At 43.7% G+C, this 18,203-nt stretch overlaps 1 protein-coding gene across 2 annotated transcripts in view; it reads right to left on the reverse strand.

Moving 5' to 3' along the window:
• YAF2 (YY1 associated factor 2) overlaps positions 1-18,203 on the reverse strand; it is a 92,872-nt gene that overhangs the window by 42,363 nt on the left and 32,306 nt on the right. Inside the window, exon 3 of one of the 2 annotated variants that reach the window (XM_049783860.1) lies at positions 12,526-12,597. The exons of the other annotated variant lie outside the window; for it this stretch is intronic. Coding sequence (XP_049639817.1) covers positions 12,526-12,597 — 72 coding nt within the window. The remainder of the gene's footprint in view (positions 1-12,525; positions 12,598-18,203) is intronic. 2 annotated transcript variants of the gene reach the window in all.

Here is an 18,203-nt window from a genome sequence, read left to right on the forward strand (position 1 = left end):
AACCACTGTTGGTCCTAGGTCAGCTGGGCAAACGCCCTACTGCTGTGCTATCTCTCTGGCCCCTCTATAACCAGTTTTTAATTAAAATTTTAATTCTGAGGAGGAGGTTTGGCAGGCCCACGCCATGCCGGAGGCCTGCTTGGCCAGGCCTAGGGGGGGTGCGGGATTTGGGTAACCCCAGCACCCCTCTGCCGCCTTGCTCCAGATCTCCAGGGCTTCCCCGGGCCACACCCCTGGGCAAGCCGGTGAGTTGGGTCCCTTGGTGGAGCTTGAAGGACCCTAGGCCTTCCCCCACTATCCATGCGGCTCCTTAGGGAGGGTCTGGGTGGGGCTCTGAACTTCTGTTCTCCCAGCTTCTTGAAGGATCTCTCCTTCCTGGGAGCCGGGAGTCAGGCAGGAGGAGGTTTGGCAGGCCCACGCCATGCCGGTGGCCTGCTTGGCCAGGCCTAGGGGGGGTGCGGGATTTGGGTAACCCCAGCACCCCTCTGCCGCCTTGCTCCAGATCTCCAGGGCTTCCCCGGGCCACACCCCTGGGCAAGCCGGTGAGTTGGGTCCCTTGGTGGAGCTTGAAGGACCCTAGGCCTTCCCCCACTATCCATGCGGCTCCTTAGGGAGGGTCTGGGTGGGGCTCTGAACTTCTGTTCTCCCAGCTTCTTGAAGGATCTCTCCTTCCTGGGAGCCGGGAGTCAGGCAGAAGGAGGTTTGGCAGGCCCACGCCATGCCGGTGGCCTGCTTGGCCAGGCCTAGGGGGGGGGTGCGGGATTTGGGTAACCCCAGCACCCCTCTGCCGCCTTGCTCCAGATCTCAGGGCTTCCCCGGGCCACACCCCTGGGCAAGCCGGTGAGTTGGGTCCCTTGGTGGAGCTTGAAGGACCCTAGGCCTTCCCCCACTATCCATGCGGCTCCTTAGGGAGGGTCTGGGTGGGGCTCTGAACTTCTGTTCTCCCAGCTTCTTGAAGGATCTCTCCTTCCTGGGAGCCGGGAGTCAGGCAGGAGGAGGTTTGGCAGGCCCACGCCATGCCGGTGGCCTGCTTGGCCAGGCCTAGGGGGGGTGCGGGATTTGGGTAACCCCAGCACCCCTCTGCCGCCTTGCTCCAGATCTCCAGGGCTTCCCCGGGCCACACCCCTGGGCAAGCCGGTGAGTTGGGTCCCTTGGTGGAGCTTGAAGGACCCTAGGCCTTCCCCCACTATCCATGCGGCTCCTTAGGGAGGGTCTGGGTGGGGCTCTGAACTTCTGTTCTCCCAGCTTCTTGAAGGATCTCTCCTTCCTGGGAGCCGGGAGTCAGGCAGGAGGAGGTTTGGCAGGCCCACGCCATGCCGGAGGCCTGCTTGGCCAGGCCTAGGGGGGGTGCGGGATTTGGGTAACCCCAGCACCCCTCTGCCGCCTTGCTCCAGATCTCCAGGGCTTCCCCGGGCCACACCCCTGGGCAAGCCGGTGAGTTGGGTCCCTTGGTGGAGCTTGAAGGACCCTAGGCCTTCCCCCACTATCCATGCGGCTCCTTAGGGAGGGTCTGGGTGGGGCTCTGAACTTCTGTTCTCCCAGCTTCTTGAAGGATCTCTCCTTCCTGGGAGCCGGGAGTCAGGCAGGAGGAGGTTTGGCAGGCCCACGCCATGGCGGTGGCCTGCTTGGCCAGGCCTAGGGGGGGTGCGGGATTTGGGTAACCCCAGCACCCCTCTGCCGCCTTGCTCCAGATCTCCAGGGCTTCCCCGGGCCACACCCCTGGGCAAGCCGGTGAGTTGGGTCCCTTGGTGGAGCTTGAAGGACCCTAGGCCTTCCCCCACTATCCATGCAGCTCCTTAGGGAGGGTCTGGGTGGGGCTCTGAACTTCTGTTCTCCCAGCTTCTTGAAGGATCTCTCCTTCCTGGGAGCCGGGAGTCAGGCAGGAGGAGGTTTGGCAGGCCCACGCCATGCCGGTGGCCTGCTTGGCCAGGCCTAGGGGGGGTGCGGGATTTGGGTAACCCCAGCACCCCCTCTGCCGCCTTGCTCCAGATCTCCAGGGCTTCCCCGGGCCACACCCTGGGCAAGCCGGTGAGTTGGGTCCCTTGGTGGAGCTTGAAGGACCCTAGGCCTTCCCCCACTATCCATGCGGCTCCTTAGGGAGGGTCTGGGTGGGGCTCTGAACTTCTGTTCTCCCAGCTTCTTGAAGGATCTCTCCTTCCTGGGAGCCGGGAGTCAGGCAGGAGGAGGTTTGGCAGGCCCACGCCATGCCGGTGGCCTGCTTGGCCAGGCCTAGGGGGGGGTGCGGGATTTGGGTAACCCCAGCACCCCTCTGCCGCCTTGCTCCAGATCTCCAGGGCTTCCCCGGGCCACACCCCTGGGCAAGCCGGTGAGTTGGGTCCCTTGGTGGAGCTTGAAGGACCCTAGGCCTTCCCCCACTATCCATGCGGCTCCTTAGGGAGGGTCTGGGTGGGGCTCTGAACTTCTGTTCTCCCAGCTTCTTGAAGGATCTCTCCTTCCTGGGAGCCGGGAGTCAGGCAGGAGGAGGTTTGGCAGGCCCACGCCATGCCGGTGGCCTGCTTGGCCAGGCCTAGGGGGGGGTGCGGGATTTGGGTAACCCCAGCACCCCTCTGCCGCCTTGCTCCAGATCTCCAGGGCTTCCCCGGGCCACACCCCTGGGCTAGCCGGTGAGTTGGGTCCCTTGGTGGAGCTTGAAGGACCCTAGGCCTTCCCCCACTATCCATGCGGCTCCTTAGGGAGGGTCTGGGTGGGGCTCTGAACTTCTGTTCTCCCAGCTTCTTGAAGGATCTCTCCTTCCTGGGAGCCGGGAGTCAGGCAGGAGGAGGTTTGGCAGGCCCACGCCATGCCGGTGGCCTGCTTGGCCAGGCCTACGGGGGGTGCGGGATTTGGGTAACCCCAGCACCCCTCTGCCGCCTTGCTCCAGATCTCCAGGGCTTCCCCGGGCCACACCCCTGGGCTAGCCGGTGAGTTGGGTCCCTTGGTGGAGCTTGAAGGACCCTAGGCCTTCCCCCACTATCCATGCGGCTCCTTAGGGAGGGTCTGGGTGGGGCTCTGAACTTCTGTTCTCCCAGCTTCTTGAAGGATCTCTCCTTCCTGGGAGCCGGGAGTCAGGCAGGAGGAGGTTTGGCAGGCCCACGCCATGCCGGTGGCCTGCTTGGCCAGGCCTAGGGGGGGTGCGGGATTTGGGTAACCCCAGCACCCCTCTGCCGCCTTGCTCCAGATCTCCAGGGCTTCCCCGGGCCACACCCCTGGGCTAACCGGTGAGTTGGGTCCCTTGGTGGAGCTTGAAGGACCCTAGGCCTTCCCCCCACTATCCATGCGGCTCCTTAGGGAGGGTCTGGGTGGGGCTCTGAACTTCTGTTCTCCCAGCTTCTTGAAGGATCTCTCCTTCCTGGGAGCCGGGAGTCAGGCAGGAGGAGGTTTGGCAGGCCCACGCCATGCCGGTGGCCTGCTTGGCCAGGCCTAGGGGGGGTGCGGGATTTGGGTAACCCCAGCACCCCTCTGCCGCCTTGCTCCAGATCTCCAGGGCTTCCCCGGGCCACACCCCTGGGCTAGCCGGTGAGTTGGGTCCCTTGGTGGAGCTTGAAGGACCCTAGGCCTTCCCCCACTATCCATGCGGCTCCATAGGGAGGGTCTGGGTGGGGCTCTGAACTTCTGTTCTCCCAGCTTCTTGAAGGATCTCTCCTTCCTGGGAGCCGGGAGTCAGGCAGGAGGAGGTTTGGCACTGGTAATCTCTGTCCAGTCTACATTTTCAAAATCGTGCGGGGGCGATAGCCCCCGCGCGCACAAAAAAACATTAATAGTACTCTCACAAGAAACATTACTAGTACTCACTATCATTGAATTATGTTTTTTATGTATGCAGAATGTCCATTTTGTACTCTGCCCTTTTGCATACCCCTTCATAAGTTCATATTTCTCTTTAACTTCTTTAACTCCTATCATCATTACTCCTTTTTTACCCTTTCTAACTTAAGTACTCTTGAGTCCTAATTCACAGACCAAAGTGGTGCCCTAGAGTTAACACCCACACAACTATTTTTAAAGGCATAAAAAGGACACATATCTTTTCAACATTTTATGGGTGTTTTCTTTGACGGCTATAACTTTTGCTAAATACTTTCTTATACAGTGATGATCCCCCCCCATTTTTTTTTTATCTTCTCTTTGTGAACTGCTCAATATGGAATTTGGTGTGAAAGAATCCCTCAGTTTAATACTTATGTTTGAACCAAGTCATGGGTCTTGTTGGAAATGTTCTTATGCCCCCATATATCTGATAGCACCACGTGGCTTTATATCTTGTTTGCGTAGGCACACTGACATGGGAAAATACTATACATACCAATAAGTTCTTATCTAATAGAAAGGGGAACACACAAATCTTGTAGTACAATGAGACCTTACACCCTGAACATTGACATAAAGACCTGGCACAGGCCTCAGAAGAATGGACATTCTCCATTTACCCCTTGATCTACAGAAGACATTTACAAAACATCCAAGGTTGTATATAACATCACCCGGAGGCATTCCTGTACCAGGGACGACCCTACAGCTGCTCTGACATCGATCTACTCAAAAGAGACATCCCTTAGCACTGAGAAGACAACAAGAACAATGACCTGTTTACTGGACAGGGCTTGCTGTATTGCCCCTTTATGGTGAGGTTTGTCTATAACATCACCTGGAAGCAATCCTCTACCACGGAAGACCCTACCACTGCTCAGACATCGTCCTGCTCAAAAGAGACTTCCTTTAACACTGAGAAGACTTAACAACAACAACAACCTGCTTATAGGACAGGGCTTCCTGCATTCCCCTTTCATGGTGAGGTGAAACGAGAAGGCACTCCTCATCATGACTTCAATGTAGGACATGCAGATTCCAGAATCTTTAATACAGAAACATGAGACCAACAACAGAGACTGTGTGATAAGTGTGTTGGCGCTACGGACAATGTCTTGGAGCGAACGATAACTTTCCTGAGGCCTAGAGCTGGTCTTATGCCAGGAAACTTCAGGGGTAGGATCTCTTTGTATTTAGGCCAAGGCTATTCCTTTCCATGCCTCTCATATTTTGGTGGGCCTATGCAAACAACAATTGCCACTCTAACATCGTTTTTACTGTGCTCCTTTGACTCTAATCCTTAAAACACACCCACTTAAAATTTGAGGTTAACTTAAGCTAATATGCATGTACATGGAAATGTAAAAAACACTATGCCTCTAATGTTTAAGGAGTTACGTAAGTTTGATGGCTTTAGATTGCCTTGTGTGCTGTTAAGAAATATTATAATGTGCTACAATCTGGGGACTTGAGGGAAAAAGTAATTGCACATGGATTCTGTTTTATTTATCTTAACTTTCTTTGGTGAAAATTCAAAGTTAAGATATCAGCAAGGGGACTTCTTCTGATAATTATGTTATGGGTGATTGTCCTTCCACTGTAACTTTACCTTATCCTCTTTCTTTGCATCTTTTGTTCTCATAATTCATAATAAAAAATTATAAAAAAAAAATTTTAATTCTACAGTGAGTACAAATATGATTAATAAACCAAAGGAGGGGCTATAGAGATAATAGGGTTGCCATACACACACACACACACACAGCCAACCCAAGTTCAATTCCTGGGATCCGGTCTGTTTCCCTGAGCATCACCATGAGTAACTCCTGTCTGTCCATCACTGGGTATGGCCCCCACAAAAATTTAAAAATATATTTAAATACATTTAATTATATAATCTATAGATAATATATTTAAATATATAATCTATTTTGTGAATAAAAAACTAATACTTAGATTCATGAAGGTATATGAAAACTAATTTTTCAATGGCTATGGTTTAATCTTACTCGCTGATTTTAAAAAGCAAATACTACTGAACAGTTTGGCCTCACCCTGAAAAACCTACCCCTGTAGCCCTATTTCTGATAGCCTGGAGATGATACATCCTCTCTCCTGATTGGCTGTATTCTGCCCCCCCTCCATGCTCATTAGCCCATTTTCAGCTCTATCTTCCAAACACAAAACTGCATGTATGATAGCTTAGAAAGCACTTCAATATACCTCTCTTATATTGGGAGCGGGAGGGATGTGGCTCTCCTATTTCTCAGACAGTATCCATCTTAAATCTGACTTAAGTCAACTGAATAGCTAGTCAGTGATTTTCTGGACACATTCAAATATCACTACATAAGAACACTCTAGGTCCCAGAGTAGAGTGAGGAAAGGAAAAAAAAAATGAATGGAGGAGGAGGAACACAAATATGAAAGGATGGGGGACAGGGGTTAAGAGGTCTCACGTGGATTGGTATGTTAAGAAAGAACTGTACCAAATATCCAAGCCAGAGTTAACAACAATGACATAATGATACCTAAACTTTAACAACAAAACTTAAAATGGTTGTTATGATGGCAGGCGTGGTGCTATGGGATGGACTGTGAGAATATTGGTAGGGAGAAATCGATACTGGTGATGGGTTGGTCCTGAAACATTTTATGTCTGAAACTCAAATATGGAAAACTTTGTAAATCACAAAGTGCTTAATAAAAAAAAATTTATTTTAAAAATGTAGCACTACATAAGAAGGAAAATAGAACACCAGACATCAGTAGCAATCTGGAACAACTCAACAAATCAGTTCTCAAGTAACTGGGAATCTAAACGACCATCATTAATACCCACAACACTGTGGAACAATGAGAAACTAACTCTAGAAATTTAAGACATCATGAGAACTTACTATGAGCTATTTTGTTCTTTTACGCTAGAAAACTCAGAAGAAATAGGAAGATTTCTAGAAATACGTAATCTCCCACAAAAAAATGAGGAGAAAGTAGATGGCCTAAACAGGCCAATGATAAGCAAGGAAAATGAAAAAATAATTAAGAATCTCCCTAACAATAAAAGCCCAGGCCCAGATGACTTTACAGGTGAGTTTCATCAGACATTCAGGTATTTATTTACTGCCAGTTATCCTTAAATTCTTCCAAAATATTGAAGAAACTGAGAACCTCCTTTATATTTTCTAGGGGGCTAGCATTTCACTTGTATCTAAAGCTATCAGAGATACTACCAAATGAGAAAATTGACTAATCTCTCTGATGATATTGATGCAAAAATCCTCAACCAAATATTAGCAAACCAAGGATCAGAGCAACAGCATAGTGGAAAGGGCATGTGCCTTGCATGTGACTAGCCTGGATTCAATCCTAGCATCCTATATCATTCGTCCCCCCAAGCACTCCAAGGTGTGATTAGTATACTCAGAGCCAGGAGTAAGACCTGAGTACCACCATGTGTGGCCTCGACCCAAATGGCCCAAAAGAAAAAAAAAATCTTAGCAAATTAATCCAACAGCATATCAAAAAAAAAAATCATACATCATGATCAGGTGGGTATTATCTTCAGCATGTAAGGATGATTCAATATATGAAAATCAATTGGGGCTGGAGAGATAGCATGGAGGTAAGGCGTTTGCCTTTCATGCAGAAGGTCATTGGTTCAAATCCCAGCATCCCATATGGTCCCCTGTGCCTGCCAGGAGCGATTTCTGAGCATGGAACCAGGAGTGACCTCTGAGTGCTGCCGAGTGTGACCCAAAAACCAAAAAAAAAGAAAATCAACATCATACACCAGATCAGTAAAAGGAAAAATAAAAATCACATGATCGTATCAATGCAGAGAAAGCTTCTGACATGTTCCTGTTCATGATTAAAACCCTCAGTATAATAGGCATGGAAATAACCTCTTCAAGATAGTAAAAATTATGTATAAGAAGCCCATAACCAGTTTTATTTATATAGTAAAAAACTGATTCTCTAAATTACACTGGGGAAACCATAGGCAGAACATTCCAAGACCAAAACTACAAAGGAGTCTTCAACAACACAATGCCACGGCAAAGGCTACCGAAACAATATTAAACAAAGTGACTTCATCAAATAAAAAGTATCTGTGGGGCCGGAGAGATAGCATGAAGGTAAGGCATTTGCCTTTCATGCAGAAGGTCATCGGTTTGAATCCCGGCACCCCATATGGTCCCCCAAGCCTGCCAGGAGCGATTTCTGAGCGTGGAGCCAGGAGTAACCCAGCAACCCCTGAGCACTGCCAGGTGAGACCCAAAAACAAAAACAAAAAGAAAAAAAGTATCTGTGTGGCAAAAGAAACATGAATTAAAACAAAAAGACAATTAACTGAATAAGAGAAAATATTTGCACTCAACACATCAGATAAAGAATATCCACATATACAAAGCACTCACAAAGATTAACCCCAAAAAACATAAAGTCCACATCAAAAATGAAGTCAAGGAATAGACACTTCTCTTAAGAAGACCAGTAGATGTCCAACAGGCACATAAAAAATGCTCATCATCACTTAACTTATCATTAGGGAAATCCAAGAAATGAGGTAACATCTTACACCAGTGAGAATGGCAGGTATCAAAAACATTGGGAATAACCTGGACTGGTGGGAATTTTTCCACTGCTGGTGGAAATGTATGGCCCAACCTCAATGGAAAACAGTATGGGAGTTTTTCAGTAAACGCAGAGCTGAGCTGCCCTATGAATCACTAGTCTCACTTTTTGGCATCTATACTAAAGACAGAAAAACATTCACTCAAACGGAAGTATGCATACCATTATTCATTGCAGCTCTCAGTACAATAACTGAGGTTTGGAATTAACTTAAATGTCCAACAACAGAGGAGTGAATCATGAAGATGTGGGTGTATGTGTGTATAACTTTGCATAATGAAATAATAAACAATATTATAAAGAATGATGCTATCATGCCATCTATTGCATCCTGGTTGGAATTAAAAGATAGCATGTTCAGTGAACTAAGCCAAAAGAAAAACAAATATGTGTGTATACACTCACACAATGAAGAAATAATGTAAGCTATAAGGAATAATGAAATCATACAATTTGTTGCAACATAGATGGAAATTGAAGATATGAAAGCTAGAAAAAAGATAAAATCAGAATATCGCTTATATGTGATATGTAGAATAACTGGATAAAGAAGGGCAATTGTTTAAAATTGTTCATGGGGGTCTGAGCAACAGCACAGTGGGTAGGGCATTTTTGCCTTGCATACAGCAGACCCTGGTTCAATCCCAGGCATCTCATATTGTCCCCCGATTCTGCCACGATTGATTTCTGAGCACAAAGCCAAGATTAACTCCTGAGCAGCAATGGGTATGGCCCCAAAACCAAAAATAATAGCTTGTATAGATCACCCTTGATTCCTCAGTATAGGACTGATAAGAAAAGAAATAATAGAGGACCAGAAAGATAGTACAATGGCTAAGACAAATGCCTTGTATGCAGCTGACTCCTATGCTCCAAAGCACAACCAGGAGGAGTTCCTAAGTGCAGAGCCAGGGATAACCCCTAGAACCACTGGGCATGACCCAAAACCAAAAAAATAAATAAATGAATAAGTGAATAAACAAATGGAAGGAAGGATGAAAGAGGGAGGGAAGAAAGAAAGGGGGTGTAAGGAAGAAATACACATGAGAAATAATGAGGATTAAGGGTCAAGGGAGCAGAAGTACATCTGTAAAGTTAAATAAACAGACCCTAAATATCAAAAATACAGAGTCAGCAATACTGATATCATGAAACTCAAACTTTAATAACCAAATTTAAAAAGGTGCCTACCAATGTATGCCTGAATCTCAACTATAAAAAACTTAGCAAGTCACAATGTTATAAAAATTTCAAAAAAGAACTCCAACTGAGAATGTAACATATTGGTCAACATGTTAAATGATTTTAATACAATGTTCAGATCTTTTAAATCCTTTTAAATTAAAATTTTACAATTAGGCCCGAAGAGAAAGCACAGCGGCGTTTGCCTTGCAAGCAGCCGATCCAGGACCAAAGGTGGTTGGTTCAAATCCCGGTGTCCCATATGGTTCCCCGTGCCTGCCAGGAGCTATTTCTGAGCAGACAGCCAGGAGTAACCCCTGAGCACCGCCGGGTGTGACCCAAAACAAAATTTTTTACAATTTGGGGCCAAAGAGATAGCACAGCGGTAGGGTGTTTGACTTGCATGTGGCTGACCCAGGACTGACAGTGGTTAAAAATCCCAGCATCCCATATGGTCCCCCGTGCCTACAAGGAGCAATTTCTGAGCACAGAGCCATCAGGTGTAGCCAAAAAAAAACGTAAAATAAAATAAATAGTACTGAAAACAATGAAATCTGGTAAGGGAAATGAACACTATGGTGCAGAATGTGACGTTAAAATAATACACACGAAACTCTACCATTAACAAGTAAATGGTGCTTCAAATAAAAATAAATATACAAAGTATATGGAAGATAATAATGTAAAAAGAAATGGAAATAAAATAAGTAAATATGTTAAAAATAAAATAACATCAGAGCCATTGTCAAAGAGCATATAACCCAATTTAAGAGTTTTATATCAGGTGGGGCCGAGGTGATAGCACAGCAGAAGGGCATTTGCCTTGCACATGGCCAATCCCCGAGGAACCTGGTTCAATCCCCAGTGTCCCATATGGTCTCCCAAGCCAGGAGCAATTTCTGAGTTTAGAGCCAGGAGTAACTCCTGAGCATCACCCGGTGTGGCCCAAAGTCCAAAAAAAAAAGGAATTTTATTTGTTCTGGGTTTTTTTGTTTTGTTTTTTTGGGTCACACCCAGCTGTGCTCAAAGGCTACTCCTGGCTCTACGCTCAGAAATCGCCCCTGGCAGGCTCAGGGGATCATATGGGATGCCAGGATTCAAACCACCGTCCTTCTGCATGAAAGGCAAACGCTTTACCTCCATGCTATCTCTCCGGCCCCCCCAAAAAAATTTTATATTAGGGTTTGGGAAATAATACAGTGGTTAGGACATAGCTAAGTATGCATCTAGCCTCTGTAGATCCCAATACCACATGGTCTTCCAAGAATCACTAGGTGAAGTCTTTGGCACTAAGGCTCTTGGATTACAGACCTATCATTGCCAGGAATAGCACCCAAACTTCTGTCTGCCAACACAAACCAAAAACTTCATTCCCGGGGCCAGGAAGCACAGCAGTATGGTGTTTGCCTTGCATGCGGCCAACCCAGGAGAAACCCAGTTTAATTCCCAGCATTCCATATGGTTCCCCCAGCCTGCCAGGGTGATTTCTGAGTGCAAAGCCAGGAGTAATCTTTGAGCACTGCTGGATGTGGCCCAACAACCAATCAATCAATAAATTAATAAAAATAAAGTTTAAAAAAATTGTATCCAGAAATACAGTACTACAAACTGAAGTTACTAAAAAAGCTAAACTATAGATAAGAACGATGCCTATAATCTGCAATTGTGTCTATAATCACATAGTTCAAGATGAATATGTAATCAAGTAAAAGCTAACAAGAGTATTTTTAGTGCTACTGTGTCCTGTTCCAAATAATCAGATTCTAAGATTTATTAAAATTCTCTTGCTACTCTATTTCCTTTAAGGAAACATTGAAATTCTCATACAAAAAGAGTTATGTATTAGATAGGGCTGACTTCAGCTTCAGAGAAAGATGGACAAAACATAATTTAAAGAAAATGGAGGGGTCAGAGTGATAGCACAGCAGAAGGCATTTGCCTTGCACACAGTTGACCCAGGTTTGATCCTCAACTTCCCATATGGTCACAAGACTTTGCCAGGAATAATTCCTGAACGCAGAGCTATGAGTAACCCCTGAGCACCAATGGGTGTGACCCAAAAATCAAAAAAAAAAAAAAGAAAGAAAGAAAGAAAATTCAAAGGCACCAAACAAAGCATAAATATAAGTATACAGGCAAGTAATACCCCCCCCCAAAAAAAAAGTCTCAATTGAAGAAAATTAGGCTAGGTAACAGGATGGGACTAGTTGATGAAAGAATTATATATGCAGATGTTATAAATAACTAGCACAGAGCAGCATGATAAGCTCTTTACCTGCTAAAAATGCCCTTAAAATGGCAATTTGGTACTAATGGAGAATAAGAATGAGAAAAAACTGTTCAAGTCTAACCTTTCATGAACTATCTGGCACCTAAAGAAACAAAGAATGAAGACTGAATACCTCCCCATAAGAGATACTACCCTCCACACATGAGATGCATTCCTTAAAGATTACACAACTTAACAAAAAGGTAATATGCATACGTTTTTAGAGATATTATAGAAATTATAAAATCTAAAACTCAAGGCCTTTTTTTCATATTAAGAACTTGGTTTTGGTCAGCCATACAATAAATCGCACAATCCAAATCAAACTTTAGAAAGAAAATCTATCCAAAATCCTTTTCCTGTTAGTGAATTTTGTTAAGAGAAGAAACTTGAGTGGGGAAAAAAATTCTCAAGTTTGGAAAACCAGATTACTTACCAGTAACTTGAGTTATCCTATTGGGTCTTTTCCCTCACAGATCCACCTCTCTTGCCCTTCTGTCCAACATGAGAATCTTCCTGATAGGCATCCACTGGAACTGAGGGGGCATGCAGTACAGATGCAGATGTAAGAAAGTTGAGGGGAAGGGATTTAGGAGATGCTAGAGACATGCTTCAGTGCACTTGCTTACCTTCCTGTAATGGGAAATTTCAACGCTTCCTTGGTCCTCGAGGCATTCACAATAACTTCAAAGAATGTGGATCTGTGGAGATTACCCAATAGGAGAACTCCAGTTACTGGTAAGTGATCCAGCTTTTTCTTCTCTATTAGAATAAGAAGATTACTTAATTTTATTTGAGATGATTTAACACATGTGGAACTAAGGGGGAAAGGTTGTCAATTCTCCAAATAACCATATGTGCATGCACAGATTTTTAAGTACAGTAACAATATATGAACTACAAAGCCATCAAGAATTTTTGGCATCATCAGAAATGCTAGGAAAAGAAAATGATTTCAGTAATTTTTTTGTATTTCCTACTCATCGTGACATCTATATTTTAACATAAAACTATCAGTTATCAAAATAATTAAATGACTAAAACATCACATTTTAATATTAGTGCTGGGATAATACATTGATTGAAAGAAGCTTTTTATTTTTGCTTGTGCTTCTGGGCCACATTTTGGCAGTATTCAAAGGCTACTAATAGAAAGATGCAATCAGGGGAGGGAAGCTTACTACCTACCATGTGGTGCCTCTGGCTGACCTGGGTGCCCCATTACATGGCACAAAGTATTAGTTCCAGTCCTTGGAACTAGTTTCATAGGCAAAATATACCATTTCTTACCCAATTTCATTAGCACGCACAGAAATTTGGTATGCACAATGCCACTATAAACTAACAAACTTTAACATTTCAAATGAAGAGGATGAATATTTTCCATTTATTACTAAGGCTAAAACAACCAAGCATACTAACCAATCTGGCAATCTGGAAGGACACTGGTAAAGAATGCAAATGTTGTCTATTTAAATTTTTTTAAAAATTGCCTAAAACATTGGGGCCGGAGAAATAGCATGGAGGTAAGGTGTTTGCCTTTCATGCAGGAGGTCATCGGTTCAAATCCCGGAGCCCCATATGGTCCCCTGTGCCTGCCAGGAGCAATTTCTGAGCCTGGAGCCAGGAATAACCCCTGAGCACTGCCGGGTGTGACCCAAAAAACAAAAAAACAAACCAAAAAAAAATGCCTAAAACAGATATCACTACATTTTTTTTTTTTTTTTTGGTTTTTGGGCCACACCCGTTTGACGCTCAGGGGTTACTCCTGGCTATGTGCTCAGAAATCGCCCCTGGCTTGGGGGGACCATATGGGACGCCGGGGGATCGAACAGCGGTCCGTTCCTTGGCTAGCGCTTGTAAGGCAGACACCTTACCTCCAGCGCCACCTTCCCGGCCCCATCACTACATTTTTTTAAAAAATTCCTATTTATGCAAAAAAGAAATAGGTCCCAGCAGACCACTAACCTCAAAACCATATCATACTATTTTTTTCTTTTGTTCTGGGGTTACATGTGATGGTTTTCAGGAGTTATTTCTGACCCTGCGTGCAGGAATTACTCCTGGAGGTGCTCAGGGGACCATATGGGAGACCAAGGATCAAACTTGGGTCATCTGCATGCAATGCAGCTGTTGTACTATCACTTCATTTCCTCTACCTTAAACTCAATACATATTCATCAAACAGTGTTTATTTTAAATGTGATATAACAATGAAGACTACAAAAAAAAAATCCTTCTTCTGAAGCAGGAATGTTTCAATAATCCTTTTACCACTATGCAGTGAAATATTCATAGCCTATACCTTCAAGAAACCTATTCGAGTTAGCTTTAAAAACTTTTTTTTTTTAATTTGGGACATACTTGGCAGTACTCAGGACTTACTCCTGGGTATGTGCTCGGGGGTCACTCCTGGCAGGCTTAGGGGGCCAATGGGATACCAGGGATCAAATTCAAGTTGGCCAATTTCAAGACTATCACTCTACCCCCTAATTAACTAAAATTTTAGTTAAGTTTTTCTCTATTTTAAGTGAAAAATAAGGCAATAAATATGAATGTATTACTACAAATATATTAACCCTGGCATGAGCTAAAATACATTTAGGTCTTAAGAACTAGTAATATACGACTTTGGTAATATCAAATGAAGTCTACATTTGGACTTAACTAATGAACATGAAATGGGTATTTTTAAATTAAAAGAAAATTAAAATATCTTAGAATTATTTTAAGGTAATCAGAAGTTTACTGAAGAAACCAGCCTTGGGGACCAGAGAAAGTATGGAGGGCAGGATGCTTGCCTTGCATGTGTAGATTCTAATAATTATAGTGTTTATCCATAAAAGATACTCAACTTTTTTTCTCTCTCCCTCTCTCTTCTTTTCCTCCTACTTTCCCTCCCTATCCCTCATCTCTCTCTAAATTTCTTTCCCAAAAACTACTTTTACACATACATCAAAAAGGTACTTGGTAATCAAGAACCAAATAAGGAACTGTAAAGATAATAGTGTAACAGATAAGGATGATGGCCTTGCATGCTGCGGACTCAGCTCTGATCCCTAGTATCACATATGATACCTGGAAGGAATAATCCCTGAACACAAAGCCAGGAGTAAGCCAGAAGCACAGTTAGGTGTGGCCCCAAACTATAAAAGAACCAAATCAAACATTCATTAATGAAAAATATACTCTATAAAATCTAGACTTTATGAAAAACATCTGCTCAAAATAAATGTCTTTATTTTATCAATCTATACTTTAACAATTACCTTTGACCTGGGCATTATATTTTGCTTAAAAATTTAGATTACTGGTTTGATTATTAAGCACCATTATTTTCTAATTTTCGATTAAGATTTAAAATTGTAAGAGCTGAAGAGATAGCATAGCAGTAGGGCATTTGTCTTGCACGCAACTGACCCAAGACGGACCCAGGTTCCATTCCCAGCAGATGGTCTCCTGAGCCTGACAGGCGTGATTTCTGAGCACAGAGCCAGGAGTAAACCCTGAGCACTGCCGGATGTGACCCAAAAACCAAAAGCCAAAATTAAAAACAAAAATAAAAAGACTGGGGCCCAAGGCAATAACACAGTGGTAGGGCGTTTGCACCCCATATGGTCCCCCAAGCCTGGAGCAATTTCTGAGTGCAGAGCCAGGAGTAACCCCTGAGCATCACCAAGTGAGGCCCGAAAACCAAACACCCTCCCTCAAAAAGATTCAAATTGTAATACTTGGGACCGGAGCGGTGGCACAGCTGTAGGGCACTTCTTGCCTTGCACGAGGCTGACCCAGGACAGACCTTGGTTGGATCCCTGGCATCCCAAGCCAGGAGCGATTTCTAAAAGCATAGCCAGGAGTAACCCCTGGGCATCACGAGGGGATAATAATAATAATAATAATTGTAATACTTGGTATTATGGTTGGAGAAAGTTGTTATTCATGTTAAAGCTTGGTCTTCTACTTCAATATTTTTATTTAATATGAGTGAATTATAATTTTGATTAGTAAGTAATGTTACAGAAACTATTCTTTGCTCCTTAAACTGTTTATCAAATAGATCTTAGCTTCTTAATATATGGGTCATAAACTACTGCAAAGTCATGTAATGAAGGTTTATCTGGGGGAGGTGTTTCACAAATAATCTTAATTTTTTTAAATAAATTAATGATTTATTATACCATTAAGATCAGTCCTCTGAGAACCACTAGGACTGATCCTTTAGCTTGAAATAAACCCTGAAAACTGCTGGATATGGAAGGAAAGAGCAAGAGGAAGGGAATAACAGAGAGGGAAAAGGAGAAGAGGAGAGGGATGGGAAAGGTAGGAAGAATAGAAATAAGGAAGAAGGTATCGAAGGAAGAAAAGGAGGAATTGCCTACTCCAGAGGCCTCCTCCTTTTCCAGAAAAATCTTACTTCTAGTTTCTCCTCATCAGATTCTCCCTTCTCATCATACAAAGAGAAAGATTTTTAAGACAAATCAGTCACAAATCGCTAAATTTCAAAATTATACACACCATCTCTTCCCAATAAAAATGTTTCTTTCCTTTAATCTTGTCCACTGCATCAATTTATAAAGAACTAAACTGTAAAAAATACAAATTTGGGGCTGAAAAGAAAGCACAGTATGTGAGATGCATGCCTTCCACGTGGACAACCAGAGTTCAGTCATCTGGACCTCATGTTCCCTACAGCACCATCAGGATACAGAAGCAGGGGGCTGGAGAGATAGCATGGAGGTAAAGCCGTTTGCCTTGCATACAGGAGGATGGTAGTTCAAATCCCAGCATCCCATATGGTCCCCCGACCCTGCCAGGTGCGATTTCTGAACGTAGAGCCAGGAGTAACCCCTGAGCACTGCTGGGTGTGACCCCCCCAAAACAAAACAAACAAACAAAAAAAGGATATAGAAGCAGGGAGTCTAAAATAAGCCCTGAGCAGACATGTGTGTCCCAAAATAAAAAACACCAACAAAATAAGTACACTTTTTAAAACACAATGCAAATGAATCTAAAATCAAGTCGTTGCCAAAAATTATTTTCATGTAATATAAGGACTTTAAGAAGGGTAAAATATAGAAATACAGGGTATATAAAATATAGGGAGAGGTAAAATATAAGGAGAAAAGCATACTTCACGAAATGGTTGTAATGACAAAATTAATATAAAGCTTTTAGAAATAGACTTATCACAAACACACAAAGGAATCATTCTCTAACAACTTTATACATCTGTAGAGTCTTAAAACTAAAAGAAAAGCTAAGTTTCACTCAAAAGTTTATTGTCTATATTAACGTAAGTTCTTATATTCTGAAATAAGGTTCTTTTTATTGGAATACAAAGAAAAATAAGTAATCCATTAATGACTAAGAGCACTGTGGATGAGAAAGTTAGAAGAACATGTTAGTATTAAAACTGAATTTCAAGCACCACTATTTTCTCAGATTTTTCAATACATATAATCTGAAAATAGTTATCGAGTAAGATGTTTAGTCACTAAGTATACCACTATCATCAAACATTTATATAAATTGCATGGCTACAAATTCAGCTGGTTATTTTTTTTTATTTTATTTTAGGCACACTAGTTTACAATAATGTTAATGGGAGTGTTGCATGCACAACACATCCCAACACCACAATCCCTTCCACCAGAGTATCCAAGATCCTCCACAGCCATCCCAGTTCGGCCCCACGTACTTCTTCTTTATTTGGTTATTTTTTGGGGGGAGGGGCCACACCCCTTTGATGCTCAGGGGTTACTCCTGGCTAAGCGCTCAGAAGTGGCCCCTGGCTTGGGGGGACCGTATGGGACGCCAGGGGATCGAACCATGGTCCTTCCTTGGCTGGTGCTTGCAAGGCAGACACCTTACCTTTAGCGCCACCTCGCCGGCCCAGGCCCCATGTACTTCTATTCTATATTCCTTAATCTTCCCTATGATAAGCTTCCTTGTGAAAACCAGTTCCAGTTTCTGTTGCTTTTGGCCATTTATTATTTCCCTACTATATCGAGAGATCGTTTTGTGTCTGTGCCTCTCCTAACAAACTTCGCTCAACAGGATACTATCTAGATCCATCTAAATAAGTAGCAAGTTGCTTGACTGCTTCTTTCCTCAGTCAGTAGTTTAGACTGCATGTATGTATCATTATTTCATTATGCAGTCATCTGTTCTCAGAGACGTGGATAGTTTCCAAATTTTGGCTATTGTGAACAACGTTGTAATGAATATAAGAATGTAAATGTCTATTATGAAGAGAGCCTCTGGACCCATGGGGTAGATGCCAAAATGTGGGACATTTGGGGGACCA

Source organism: Suncus etruscus, chromosome 11 (assembly GCF_024139225.1).
Source record: "Suncus etruscus isolate mSunEtr1 chromosome 11, mSunEtr1.pri.cur, whole genome shotgun sequence".
NCBI lineage: Eukaryota > Metazoa > Chordata > Mammalia > Eulipotyphla > Soricidae > Suncus > Suncus etruscus.